The following is a 15,940-nucleotide window of genomic DNA, read 5'->3' on the forward strand; positions in this document are numbered from 1 at the left end:
TATCCCATAACAATAAAACCAGATGGGGTTAAGGAAACAAGTGATAAGTCATCAGGCTCAGAGAGTGACTGCCCTGACTCTGGACTACAGGTGTGATACGCGTCGGACAAGGTAAAACCACATTTTCCCTAGACTGACTATGACAACAAAATAAAAGCAGCGAAAGTGAAATGAAATGATTGCTAACCATCCTGTCTAATCTGTAACATGAATACCAAATAATATGATTGTGAAAAAAATAGGTGCAATACATAACTTACAATCACAACTAAACAACTTGTTAGGCTTACATCTATCACTGTGCATATCACCATTCATAACAGATGACAACACAAATTGGCGGGGCGGGGGGGGGGGGTTAACGTAGACGAGGCTGAGTGAAAATTATTTAATCACAATGACTTTGACTGATATTGCAATTGCAATATGATACACAATTATGAATAATTCGGAAATGGCTTTGTAACTTGTATTCTAATTTTTAAGAACTTATGTGTTGCTCTGCATCACCTCGATAAAACATTCAGAATGGTAGATTCACACACACACTTTGCCTCCTGCGATTACACCAGTTCATTTTGGGATCTTGATCAAATTCAGATGAATTGTTCACCCCTAATGTGGAGCCGAAGAGTAGGGTTGGGTACCGAGTTCCAACATTTCGATTCCAACGGTATCATTTAGAAATGTGAATTTCGGTTCCGCTTTTCGATGCCTGAGGAAATGTTTCTCGCCGCTCTCCGTAGCCTACTGTATGACTGCGGCGGGCTGGAAATGTAGCGTTGTACCTACACTTCCTACAGCGTAACCTGAGACCAGGGCCGGCCCGTCGCACTGACGTTATAGATGTTCGCCTAGGGCGCCAGATCTGTGGAGGCAACCTGATCTCACCAGAATGCATGACTCCACCACGACTCCTTAACACCGCATTGCGTGGTGGAGTCACGAACTTTGTTACATGTACGTGTCGGCACCACGCAAACAACCCCAATGTAAAGTGAATGAGGCTCTTTTGTCGTGGTGCACACACGCATTTCTACCACATCCTGCAGTGAGCTTGTATTCTATAAAACGTTTTTAAAATCTACTTTATAGCTTGTAGTAACTCGCGGGAGGCTTCTTTTATTTTATTTGTATTCATAATCATTTTTATTTTTCGTCAGAATGTATTATGGTGCATTAGTTACGAATTTTTGTTCTAAAAAAACAGTGCATTGTGTGTAATACAACTGTGATTTTTATTACATTAGTTTGTTTTTAAGGAAGGCCAGAGCTTCAGCTGTGTCAAATAGATTGTTCCCTTTAGTTAACGTTTTTTAAAAGAACATTATATTCCGATTTGATCATGTCCCCTTTATTGTATTACGGAGAGCAATGTGAGCATCCATTCCCATTGGATAACGCAGGATTTTACACCCGGAAGTAAGTATTCTCTTTACTGTCGATTGATTTTACAGTCCTATCTGCATTACTGATCAACTTAAAAACACCAGATTATCCTTGTTGATTACACAACATTGATTGGTTTAAATTGTGTACAATGCTTTTGTATTTTTCCCCTTCGATTCGGAGAAACAAACATTTGTTCAGTTTAGGATGGCCGAAGACACTACACTACCCAGAATCCTCAGCTATCGTTTGGGACTACACCATGTGCTTTGCTTGACAAACCCCGTGGTTTGTCCTCAAGCTCTATGATTGGATGTTGGATGTTGAAGTTTACTCTGAGTGACAAACAGCATATTATTACAGTAACATGTTACTGTAATAATATTACTTTTGTAGCGTTAGCATTTTTTCGCTCAATGCTAATTCAAAGGCTTGGTATTACTCTTGTGTTTTTTTTAGCTAACAATTGTTCTTATTGTCAGTTAGCGGAGTTTCTTACCTTTAAAAGGGTATGAAACATTAATAGTTTCATAAATGTTAAGAAGCCCTGAGACATGTGAGGAAAAAAAACTGTGGGAGGGGTCCACTGGGGCGACCTTCGGGCTTAACTGGTTAAAACACCTCATCAACACTCCAACAGATATTTTCCTATATGCCATCTACATCCCCCCTATTGACCATACTACCATGAAGACATGTCCCGTTCTCCATGAGCATATCTGCAGTTTCTAGGCCCAGGGAAAGGTGCTTATCTGTGGAGACCTGCATGCACCGATCTGTGGAGACCTGCATGCACCAACCAGCTCTTTCGCCGACTTCAGTACAGAGCTAGGTAACACACACTTATTTGGACAAAACTTCCCACAAAACATAACTAACCTTTGTCATTCCAACTCTGAGCTCCAGGTCAACAGGAATGGCAGAGACCTCCTGCAGCTCTGTCAAAGGCTGGGTCTGTACATCGTCAACGGTATGTTACGAGGAGATTCTTTAGGTAGAAATACATTTTGCTCACCTCTTGGCTGCATCACAGTTGATTACATGGCAACAGATCTTGACCCTTTCTCTCTCCGTTCATTCACTGTTAAACCGTTGACAGCTGTCTGACCACAGCCAGACTACTGTTTTCCTCAAAAGGACAGTGACAAACAACAGCATACCTCCACAGCCCAGTAAGCTGCTTAATAATTGAACAATTCTACAGATGGCCCGAAAACAGCACAGAAGAGTTCCAGAAAGCAATCGGCACCCCCACAATTCAAACGCTTTTGAACATCTTTCTGGACACCACATACGTTCACAGTAAAAATGGTATAAACGAGGCAGTTAAAAATGTCAATGACATCTTCATACAAACTGCAAAACAATCCCAACTTAAAAAATCTAATAATAAACCAAAAAAATCCCAAAGATGACAATTGGTTTGATAATGAATGTAAAGAAATCAGACAACAATTTAGGAGAATGTCCAATCAAAAACACAGAGATCTAGGAAATGTAGATTTGCGCCTTCTTTACTGTGAAACACTTAAACACTATAAAGGCACACTCAGAATAAAAAAAAAACAGTACACACAAAAACAACTGACACTCATTGAGGAATCTATAAACACAAACTTCTGGGAAAATGTAATAATCTTAAAAAAATCGAAATCTATAGATTTGGCAATACAGAATGAAGACATATGAATCAGCCATTTTGAAACATGCTATGACATTACTCCAAGCAATACCGACCCAAAACACAATCAAATAATAACAAGACTGAATGAACTGGAACTGGCAATGAAAGAAAATCAGAATCCACTACACTCCCCGATAAATGCTCAGGATCTGGGGAAGGTTATATGTAGCATTATAAATTCCAGACTCATGAACTTCCTTACCAAACACAATGTCTTGTTTAAAAGTCAAATTGGATTTATACCAAAACACCGCACTTCAGATCATATTTACACCCTACACACCTTAATTAATAAACACGTTAACCAAAACAATGACAACATATTTGCATGCTTTATATATTTCAAAAAGGCTTTCGATTCTATTTGGCACAATGGTATTTTTTACAAAGTTATTGAATCAGGTTATGACAATTAAATCAACGTACACAAACAAAAAGTGCGCTATCAAAATTGGCAACAAAAGAACAAGTGAGTGAGACAAGGCTGCTGTATGAGTACAATTCTATTCAACATCTACATAAACTAATTTAACTTTGCGTCGAAAGGAGCCAGTTGAGGTGGTTCGGGCACCTAGTTAGGATGCCACCTGGGCGCCTCCCTAGGGAGGTATTCCAGGCACGTCCAGCTGGGAAGAGACCAAGGGGTAGACCTAGGACCAGGTGGAGGGATTAATTATATCTCTTCGCTGGCCTGGGAGCGCCTTGGGACCCCCCAGTCAGAGCTGGTAGATGTGGCCAGGGAAAATAAAGTTTGGGGCTCTCTGCTGGAACTGCTACCCCCGTGACCCGACCACGGATAAGCGGGAGAAGATGGATGGATGGATAAACTAATTAGCTACTATCCTAGAGAAATCTGAAGAATCTTGCCTCACTCTACATGACTCAGAAATTAAACTCCTGCTCTACGCAGATGACCTGGTTCTGCTACAGAACTAGGATTACAGCAGAATCAGTGGCGGCTGGTGGAAAATATTTTTGGTGGGGCTATGGAAATGGACCAAACCATACTAAGGCAGTCCGGGGGGATCCTCCCCCGGAAGACATTTTTGAGAAATGACCCCTTAAATTATCTGGTGATGCTAGAGGGGGGGGACAAATTGGGAACACTCAAATGATTGAATTCCCAATTAAAATCAGGAGACTAAATACGAACATTATGTGTGTGTGTGTGTGTGTGTGTGTGTGTGTGTGTGTGTGTGTATGTGCGTGCGTGCGTGCGTGCGTGTGTGTGTGTGTGTGTGTGTGTGTGTGTGTGTGTGTGTGTGTGTGTGTGTGTGTGTCATACTTGTCAACCCTCCCTATTTTCGCGGGAGGCTCCCGATTTCATTGTCCTCTCCCCGGTTTCCTCCCGGGGTCATATTTCTCCCGATTTCTGACAAAATCAGATTTACTCACGACTGTTTCCACTCGGACTTTAATACAGCTACACCATTGTTTGGTTTCCATGGTAGCGCGTCTCTTTAGCAGCGCGCAATTCAAAGTTTGAGAGGGTGAGGAAGATGAAAACTGAACAAGAATCGACAACTCCACCCTCTGCTCACTCCTTTGCTGTAAAATACAGGTCCAGCCATAGCCGCAGGAAGTCATTTTGCTCAGGGGGTGCTGCCAAAAGTGGGGAGGGAGCCGCTTAAAAAAAAAAAAGGCGGTGCTGTCAGCGATACGAGCCGCATACATTGTTTGTTAAAGGCGAGACACGGCAGGCAAAAACATCGTTTTTCATGCACTGGTCAATTTTGAGATGTTATGCTATTTTGGTTCCATAACATGTTTTCTTTCAGGCTTTTGGAAGGAAAACGTACAAAATACACATTTAAGTGTTCATTTTACTATAGTTTGTCTATTTGCATCTGTATATTTCTCCTAAATTCACCAAAAGTTAGCATTCTAACGTAACATAAAGTACCGCAACCGCTGTTTGCACAATGTCATCGTTGGAAAAGCTCCGTCTCTCCTGCACAATCTCATCGGATCCAAATATGGTCATTTCCTTTGTATCAGCAACCAATCGTGAAAGCAGAAAGGGGTCTTAAACCAAGAAACGAAATCTCATTGGCTGGTGTCAACTTCTGACAACATGATTCGTTCAGATGCGTCACGTGATGTGCTAAAACACTTCCTGCCTGGTTAGCTTTCCGCTAGAAATTTAAATCTCAAAATGGCAAAAGAACGGCGAAAAAAACGTTCACAGAGAAGACAACAACAATTGTCACTTGCACGAATCAAGGTTATACAAAAAACAAATGACCCCGAACATGAAATACCTTCACGGAGTGCGTCGATGCGCAAGCTGTCATCCAAAGAACAGGAGGGTTCAGCTAGCGCCTCACTGCAATCTGTAAAGGTCATTTTCTCAAAATGAGTTTTTTCTCCTACTCTGAGTCCGACATTTCCACTTCAGTTGCACTTACATACACCAAACCTTCCAGTTATATTCCTATCAATATTATGAAGGCTTTTACAGAAGGGTTTGTTCATATATCATTAATAGCCTGAATTATATAATATTTTATACCTAGAAACATGGCGAAAATTGATATTTTAGGGCTGTTGACAGTATTTTCAGATTTATGGAGTGATAAAAAGTCCCTTCTGTAAAAGCCTTAGATGCTAATATGAATGAAACGAGAATTTTTAACCTGGCTTTATCCAAAGTTCAGATTTCGGTTCCTGAAATGTGTTAAAATCTGCGCAAATGTAATGAGATAATGGTTCATTTGCATATGCAGTAAACTTGTAATATAAGAAACAATAACGTATTGTAGGTAATTAACTGGAGAAATTACCCTATTCACCTGGTGTGTCTTGCCTTAACTAGGCTTAATAAACCATTATAGACCTACATCACTTAGCAACAGCTGCACATGCCCACATGCTAACTTATGGGTCTTACAAACCTACATAACATTACAAATAGTCATAAAATATTATTTACAATATTAATAAAACTATGAATTCAATTTTAACTGATTGACAAGGCAAACACTGCACAGCGGCAGCAGCATTAAAGGCAAAATATCGTCTTACCTTGTGTTGGGGCTTCACAAAACTCCAAATGTAGCCTGGGGTGGCACTAATGAAGACCCTCATTAGAGCAGATACATCCACATTGTCCAAAATGTTACTATGGACATGCATTAAAGTCAGATGTGTCTGTCTCTTCTGTGTCATATTACTCTAGTTGTAGAGGTGGTGGGCTGAGGAGTATCTGGTGGTCCCCTATTTTTATTGGGTTGTTTGTTGGAGAAAAAAATCCAAAATCCCTTTTTGCGCCATTCTAGAAAGTTGTCACTCTGCAGTGTGTGTGTCACGTCAATTATGTCACTCTCCCACGACCTACGACCTAGATGACTCGGATTTTATTTATTTGGAAAATAAATTCAAGCCACCTGATATATACAAATATATACTATGACTATTATATGCTACTGTATACAGCTAATTTTTATTTTAAGTAAAATCATAACTATTTTATGTAGTTTAATCATTTTTATTTAGGTGGTCACTCAGTTTTTCAAATGTACACCACTCGCCAACAGGGGGTGCTGCAGCACCCCCAGCACCCCTACTTCCCGCGGCTATGGGTCCAGCCCACACACATGCTCCATGGTGCTACAGGCATTGCCCTCACAATTACAATAAGCATGTAAATGTTAATCTACAGCTCCGGCGATCCACTAGCACCGGAGTCTCCACCTGCAGACAACTACTGTAGCGTCACCTTGGATACGAGTCCAAACAACTCACAGACACACAGGCCAGGGCGCTGACACGGCTCCCTTTGAGCATCAGATCTGACGACGCTGATTGGATGAAATTATGTTTCGGCGGCATAGTTTACAGATAGCAGCAGTCAGCTTGTTGGCTGCTGCTGCTCTGGCTGAGGGTCCTTTCTACCGCCCGGACGAGAGAGGGTAATGATGCACGCTGCGGCCAGCCAGGAAACATGTGACTTATCAGTAACTTACATCGTAAAACCATTTTAAACGAGATTTTATTGTAGATTATACATTTTACTGATACCAATTATATAATATTTACCTTGTTCATTAAAAATAAAAATAAAAAATAAATATTTTTTTTTAAATATATATATTTTTTTTTTTTAAATGACAATCAAACATGTGGGAAGAGGGTGGGCGGCGCCCCTAGCGCCCCTATGGGCCGGCGCTAATGAGCAGAATCTGGACCTGCTGCAACAGGCCAGACCTGGGCCCTGGCAGTAAACATGAACAAAACGAAGACAATGATCTTCCAAAGAAGATCCAGATTTCAGGGAATCACATATATCTTCACATTAGGAACTCAGTACAACTGTGTTGGGTTTGAACACAAGTTCCACTGGGAGTTTGAACCCAGCAGTGAATGAACTGAGAGACAAAGCACGTAGGGCTTTCTACGCAATCAAAAGTCAAATTTACGTTCAAATTCCAATTAGAATCTGGCTCAAATGACTGGAATCTGTCATAGAACCAATTATTCTCTCTGGTAGTGAGGGGTGGGGTCCTCGCTCCTACCAGAATGTGGCTCAATTAGACAGACACCCAGTTGAAATGATGCATCTTCAATGCTTAAAAGGCATCTTCCAGGAGCACAGAGAAACCACCAGCCTGCAGAGCTGAATTAGGCCCATTCCCATCACACTGTGGCTTCATCTAGAACACAGTGAGCCCCTCTCGTATGCAGAGCCAAGAGCTGAGCAAAGAAAGAGTCCCCTCACTCAGCTGGTCCTCAAGCTCAATGCATGTCCTGCTCCGCCTCAGGCCCGGCCGGACATTATGTCCATCAGAATCAACCAGATTATAAAACACCAGAAACAAAACTATACCACCAATTGGAACACAAACAAAAGCACAAAGCAAAGTGCAGTGCCATCTGACCCTAGAGAGACAGAACTGTGTGTACCTGAGCTCAGTGACTGTCAGTAAACAGAACCGCCCTGACCCGGTACAGACTCAGTGACTGTCAGTAAACAGAACCGCCCTGACCCGGTACAGACTCAGTGACTGTCAGTAAACACAGAACCGCCCTGACCCGGTACAGACTCAGTGACTGACAGTAAACACAGAACCGCCCTGACCCGGTACAGACTCAGTGACTGTCAGTAAACACAGAACCGCCCTGACCCGGTACAGACTCAGTGACTGTCAGTAAACACAGAACCACCCTGACCCGGTACATACTCAGTGACTGTCAGTAAACACAGAACCGCCCTGACCCGGTACATACTCAGTGACTGTCAGTAAACAGAACTGCCCTGACCCGGTACAGACTCAGTGACTGTCAGTAAACACAGAACCACCCTGACCCGGTACAGACTCAGTGACTGTCAGTAAACAGAACCGCCCTGACCCGGTACAGACTCAGTGACTGTCAGTAAACAGAACCGCCCTGACCCGGTACAGACTCAGTGACTGTCAGTAAACACAGAACCGCCCTGACCCGGTACAGACTCAGTGACTGTCAGTAAACACAGAACCGCCCTGACCCGGTACAGACTCAGTGACTGTCAGTAAACAGAACCGCCCTGACCCGGTACAGACTCAGTGACTGTCAGTAAACACAGAACCGCCCTGACCCGGTACAGACTCAGTGACTGTCAGTAAACACAGAACCACCCTGACCCGGTACAGACTCAGTGACTGACTAACACAATACTGTAGGTGCTTTCACACCAAATACTTTTCCTAGGAATAGTTCCTGGAACTGTTCCCCGGAACTATCTAGTAAATCGCGTTCACACCGGAATAAGTCCCTGAGGGAGCCGCTGACGTCACTTCTTCTTCTTCTGCTCTGGGTTTACTGGCAGGCCGCAAACAACGTCACGCCTAAATGTGTTTTCTGAAGTCACATGACCATTGAGCACCCAGCTCTTAAGAGTTCAGCAGTTAGACTGTGTGGAGGAGGTATGTGCTACATTTGAAGAAGTTCCCTCGGAGAGGTTCTGAGAGATCGTTCCATGAGAATAGGAGGGACAAACTGAAACGTAATGCCTCTGAGTCGTTCAACTGAAGGGCACATTAGAAGAGTTGTTTCAAGAAATGTGCTGAGAATAGCGCTTCACAGATAATGAAGAAGAAGTGAAAAGATGAAACGTCGACAATAACATGACAGATCATTGGGAAAAGAGGTAGTTAGTTCATCAACACCTTTTATCACAGCTTACACATTGACTTGCCACAACAGGAAAAGCTCAGGTGAAACATATCTCATTAAATAATAATACTAACCTTCATCAAGTATGTCAGTGAGCCATGGCAGCGTGACAACAGGCCCAACAGGCCTGGAATCACCTCGCATAAGTAGGAGGAACTAAGTTTTCATGTAATCTGAAAGATTATTGCAGATTGGGAGGATTCATATTTCCTGTTGTGTCTAACAAGATTCCAAAATAGACAAGCTATTGAGACTGGACCTGTGTGACATGATGAGACCCTAACAGCTGACTGCCATGCTCTGAACTGAGAGGCTGGATTAACGGGGACATTTGCAGCATCAACAATCAGTATACAAGTGTTTTACATTATAACATTTTCAAAGAAATGTTTTAAATACATATACTGTATACAAAAACATTAAACCAATGTTTATTGTGATTTTACCTGCTTAAATAGATAATGTTTTACTCATTTCCGTATATATATATATATTGTATAACCAGTAGATGAAAGTATATTTAATTAAATATTTACTTTATTGAATTGTTCCATCAACGTCTCCTTTTTACACACACACACACACACACACACACACACACACACACACACACACACACACACACACACACACACACACACACACACACACACACACACACACACACACACACACACACACACACACACACACACACACACACACACACACACACACACACACACACACACACACACACACACACACACACACACACACACACACACACACACACACACACACACACACATCTCCTTCTCCACAAGGCTAAGCAGCCAATAGCAGCTGAAACAGCAATATTTGGCAATTTGTTTGGCTTTTCTCTTTGACATTCCAGCAATTCTCAGACCAATCATGGTGCATTTATATACATGGCCAAGACTTCCGAATATGAGTATGCTGTATCTACACTTGATATACTTGTCCTGGAAAGCCTGGTCCATGTACAGTAGGGATGTGCATCTCCATCACTGAGGCCGATGCGATGCGCATCTCGATACGTTGCCACGATACGATACATTAACGATACATTTGAAACACCAGGTGATGCGATACGATACGATTCACCCCTGTTGCGATACAGTTCGATACGATTTGATTCAACATTATGCGATTCGGTGCGATACGATGCGATTCAACACAATGCAAAAATAATGATACTTCAATTTGGTACGACAGAGGATTTTTGTTTTATTCCTTAAATGCAGCAAATCATACATTAACAAAAAAGTGCTTTACATATTTGGTACTGCACATCCCATCATGCCGTTTATTTGTTTATTTTTTTCCGTTTAAAAGCTCTCCAGAGTACAGTACCATGTTATAACACCTCACAGTTAAACAATGTAAGGATGCATTGCCTATGATTAACAATGTGCAAATAGCAGCTACCACAGAGCCATGCCCATACAGCTGCCAGCCTGATGTGCTGAACACTCATAGGCTGACTCACCAGTGAGCAGAAAGCAGTGGGTTCTATAGGAACAATAAAGAATACAAATAACCTTTCACAAACAGCTCTTTCATAACTGCTTACAGTAAGGAACACATGTGAACTGTGATTGGCCGTCACAGGCTGCTGTAAACTAAACACCACTCTCTCTGACAGAACACCTCACTGAGTGATTTCACTCATGTCTAACTTTCAGGTTTCTCTTTTCAGCCGCAGACCCCATGTCGCCTCTTTATGTGCGTCGCTAAGTTCCTCGTACTACTTGTGTACTTTAAAGCGGCTCGGCATCGTTAACAATTTGCAAGCGATTTTTCAAGTTGACCGTCTGTAGTATATAGTGCCGCGCACATATACCATCAGGACGTTACTGATGGGGTGCGGCTGCAGAGTGATACTGTGTGTATGCAAGCCCGCATCAAGGACGGATCTATGTATCATGGCTGGAGACCTGTTGAGTAATAAAGATACCTCATACAAAGGTCTACGGATACCTTATTACTCTCCATGACCTGCGGTCAGCTATAGAGCATAAAGGACTATTACACCGTCTTTCTTGAACAATCCGAAGTGTTGCCAAACGTTTGATTTGTAGGTATTTTTCGGTCCACTGTGTTTCTCTTTCTCCTCAACTTCCGTGTGTGTTGATAACTGAGACTCTCGGCCTCCGTAGTGGCGAAGCAAATATCAAAGATTGTCTCTGCTGAGCGTTGACAAGATGAGGGGATTTTATATGAATGAATCGTTTTTTTACCGATGCAAAGACGCTACGCAATCGATGCATCGCGAGTTCAACCCGGTTCAACCCAAACTGTAGCCGATGTGCACTCTTTCAACCGGTGCACTCGCATCTTGAACGTTTATGCCGGTGCACCGATGCGAATCGGTGAATCTTAACATCTCTAATGTACAGGTCAAAGGCACAGCCTACTTCTAATATTAGCACCTCCTTGTGGTTGGTGTCAACAAAACAACATCAGGTGTATTTGGGATGTTAGCAGAGACATCATCGGTAAAACCAAACCATTCTGGTAGCACTCTAGCGTGCTTGTACATTGCTGCGCTAGATGGTAAGATGTTTCGTACGGCATCAGACACAATGTCCACAATACGCTCATGACGGCTATGTACAGGCGTTTGTATGCATTACATCCATGTGTTATGTGTGCAATGGATTCTAGGCGTTGTTGTGAATCCTGAGGGTTTAAACAGGATGGAGTGTGGATGCGAGGGTACCAGGTGGACAGATTGTACTCAGTGGGTAATACCTGCAGTCTTGCTTTGATGGTAAATGTCAGAACATCCTCACCGACAGCGGCGTTCTTAAACACTGAGTGTGAAACTGAGTGGTCAGCAAACCCCAAACAGGCTTTCCCTGCAGTCTGAGTCCACACCAGTGCTGCCTGACCTCAGACTGCTCATGCTGAGCAGAACCCTCCCTGTAGTCTGAGTCCACACCAGTGCTGCCTGACCTCAGACTGCTCATGCTGAGCAGAACCCTCCCTGTAGTCTGAGTCCACACCAGTGCTGCCTGACCTCAGACTGCTTCATGCTGAGCAGAACCCTCCCTGTAGTCTGAGTCCACACCAGTGCTGCCTGATCTCAGACTGCTCATGCTGAGCAGAACCCTCCCTGTAGTCTGAGTCCACACCAGTGCTGCCTGACCTCAGACTGCTTCATGCTGAGCAGAACCCTCCTTGCAGAGTCTCTGTGCAGTTCCACAGTCTCTTCCTGAGGTGTTGTGATGTCGGCCTTCACAACCACACTGGGGTCAGTGATCAGTTCATCAGAGACGGGGACTTCAGTCTGTGTGTTGAGTCGTGTCCATTTCAGCTGGACTCCAGTCCGATTGCAGAGGTCATTGAGATCTGGCCAGTCAGACCCCGAAGAGTCCAGTTTCCCAGAGTCTTTCCTCCTGAAGCCGAGGAAGTTGTTCTGGTCTGCGCTGGCCAGGGGGGTCTTCCTTCTGTGTAGATCCAGCAGGAGAGAGGCCCTGGCCATTTCTCTTACGGTGACATCATCATTGTTAAGCATGCGGATCAGGTGGGCTAGCCTGGTGGCTATGTAGGTCCATTCGACATTGGTGACTTCCAGCCCCCCCTCTCCACATGGGAGAAAGATGATGCCCCGTGTGGAGTGTGTGTTGAGGCCCACCCACTTTCTGACCAGCTGGACAGTTTTGTTTGTCATTTCTCTCAGTGCCCTGAGAGGGATGTGTCCATTGGCAAAGAGATGTTGAATTTTAGCCAAAGCCACCTTTCTCACAGGACAAGTCAATCAGGTGGAGACGATGGAGAAACTCTGCAGTGAACTCCTCGACCTGCTCCCCCCACTCGCCAGCGATGTTAAACCTGTGGCCAAGGTATGGGTAGACCCAACCCAGTCTCACAAAAAAACATGTAATAACTACGTTGGTCCACAACGTAGGACGTAATATTTCTACGAAAACGCCTCTGAAATTGTAAAATCCCTACATTTTTTTTCACCATTCATTCCAATGGCTGGCGTCTATGTCACGTGATCTTCACATTTCTCCCTGCAGAAAAAAAAAAACATGGCCGAACTTCGTTTTATTCTCTGTAAAATGCCTATTTTAAAGTTACTTTGGCCATTAAAATGCATTTTGATGTCATTTGATGCGAGAAATATGAGTTGTTATTTCAGATTATGTGTGCAGTGGATGTACATGATCTTTAGTTTGCTAGTTATTACGAAGATTACTTCAGGAAATTGTGTCTATACAACGTTTTCATTGTTACCAAGGTGGTTGGTTGGTTGGGGACGCGGTGGACCCGTTCAAATCCAGTTTTGGACAGTCTGCTGTGGTTCCATCCCATTTCAAGTGCTGTTCGACGCTCTGCACACTCTCCAATCACAGAGCTTGAGGACTATCACGGGGTTTGTCAAGCGAAGCGGAGAGAATACTTACTTCCCAGTGTAATATTCTGTAAAGCAAATGAGCTGCTCCGACCCTCGGTCCTGACAGACTCTAACTTGTGTTTATTAATCAAACAAATAAAGAAACACAAGGATAATTATGTGTTATTGTTGAGTAAATGGAGACTTGCACAGGGGAAAATAACGTATCTATTGTGGTGATTGACATTATTCACCCACGGATCTATGGGTTAGGGTATTGTTCTGCACGGACATTTTAGTGAGCCGGACTTCCTGTCTCCGCCGGTCTTCGCTTCCCGGGCATGAAGCTGTTTACATGTGTTTTAAGATGCTAAATAAAAGTCTAGCTTGAACCTTTGATACCCCGCCTCCGACTCCCATCTCTCGGCACCACACTATGCCACCATTTTAGATGCGGATTTTGTTAAACTAATACGTTTGCGCTGTGGACCAACACTATACATTGACGGGGAAGGGGGTAGCAATAAAGATAACACCATTTTACCCAACATAACAGAAATAATATTGATAGCAGCGTCCCTAGCAACCACCTTGGTAACAATGAAAACGTTGTATAGACACAATTTATTGAAGTAATCTTCGTAATAACTAGCAAACTAAAGATCATGTACATCCACTGCACACATAATCTGAAATAACAACTCATATTTCTCGCATCAAATGACATCAAAACGCATTTTAATCGCCAAACTAACCTTAAAATATGCATTTTCCACCGAGAATAAAACGAATGTCGGCCATGTTTTTTTTTTCTGCAGAGAGAAATCACGTGACATAGACGCCAGTCATTGGAATGAATGGTGAAAAAAAACGTAGGCATTTTACAATTTCAGAGGCGTATTCGTAGAAATACTACGTCCTACGTTGTGGACCAACGTAGTTATTACACGTTTTTTTAGGAGACTGGGTTGGTAGACGTCATTACGGGAATACACCTTAATGGGTTGGCCCATTACAAGAAAGGAGGGGGCTTTTCGTTCTTGGCCTTATACCAGTGGTTGCCTCCACTGCAGCGCTCATGGAGTACGGCACACTTAGCTTGCTTCACCTCCAGCGCACACACGCACACACGCACACACGCGCACACACACACACACACACACACACACACACACACACACACACACACACACACACACACACACACACACACACACACACACACACACACACACACACACACACACACACACACACACACACACACACACACACACACACACACACACACACATGTATACAGTGGTTGCCTCCACTGCAGCGCTCATGGAGTACGGCACACTTAGCTTGCTTCACCTCCAGCGCACACACGCACACACACACACACACACACACACACACACACACACACACACACACACACACACACACACACACACACACACACACACACACACACACACACACACACACACACACACACACACACACACACACACACACACACACACACACACACCTTGACCTGCACAGTTGAAAACGCTGTTTTCTGTCTCGCTTGCCTGCACACGAAGAAACACAGCCACACAAACACAAACACACCTACAGCGACGAGCAGCGGGGAATGCAGACAGGTTAAAGGTGACCTCTACCTGGACTCAATATATAGACAGGAACATGGTGCAAACATACACACACACAGACAGACACACATATTGGTCTCATAACAGAGCTGTCTTTGATCAAGACATGAGCGACACAACACACACAAACACACACAGTGAGAGAGCTTACTAACCCGGCGGCAACATGGTCCATACTTCAGGCTCCACACACACTAGGATAAATCCACATGGCGCTGTGCGTGTGTGACACACATGTCTTGAGGTTTTGCCGCTTTGATATCCAGAAACCAAGATGTGTGTTTGTGTGTGTGTGTGTGTGTGAGCAGGCTGCTGTGATACTGAGGCAGCAGGCGACGAACAGCTCTGTTATACACTCGATTACTGCCTTTATCACCCCACTCTCTCTCTCTCTCTCTCTCTCTCACTCTCTCTCTCTCTCCACAGTCATCTCTGCCTCTCTCTCTCTCACTCTCTCTCTCTCTCTCTCCACAGTCATCTCTGCCTCTCTCTCTCTCTCTCTCCACAGTCATATCTGCCTCTCTCTCTCTCTCTCCACAGTCATCTCTGCCTCTCTGCCTCTCTCTCTCTCCACAGTCATCTCTGCCTCTCTCTCTCTCTCTCTCCACAGTCATCTCTGCCTCTCTCTCTCTCTCTCCACAGTCATCTCTGCCTCTCTCTCTCTCTCATCATCATCTCTCTCCTCACCCTCCTCCCCCTGCTGCTGCTGCTGCTACGTATTCT

At 43.7% G+C, this 15,940-nt stretch overlaps 1 protein-coding gene across 3 annotated transcripts in view; it reads right to left on the minus strand.

The window, feature by feature from the left end:
* Positions 1-15,580, minus strand: part of LOC117445051 (inaD-like protein) — a 114,284-nt gene extending 98,704 nt beyond the window's left edge. For all 3 annotated transcript variants that reach the window (XM_071202959.1, XM_071202958.1, XM_071202957.1), the window contains exon 1: positions 15,373-15,580. In XM_071202959.1, the coding sequence (XP_071059060.1) occupies positions 15,373-15,385 (13 nt within the window). In that variant the 5' untranslated portion in view covers positions 15,386-15,580. The remainder of the gene's footprint in view (positions 1-15,372) is intronic.
* Between the last annotated feature and the right edge of the window lie 360 nt (positions 15,581-15,940).

The sequence above is a fragment of the Pseudochaenichthys georgianus genome, chromosome 4, assembly GCF_902827115.2.
Source record: "Pseudochaenichthys georgianus chromosome 4, fPseGeo1.2, whole genome shotgun sequence".
In the NCBI taxonomy this organism is placed as follows: domain Eukaryota; kingdom Metazoa; phylum Chordata; class Actinopteri; order Perciformes; family Channichthyidae; genus Pseudochaenichthys; species Pseudochaenichthys georgianus.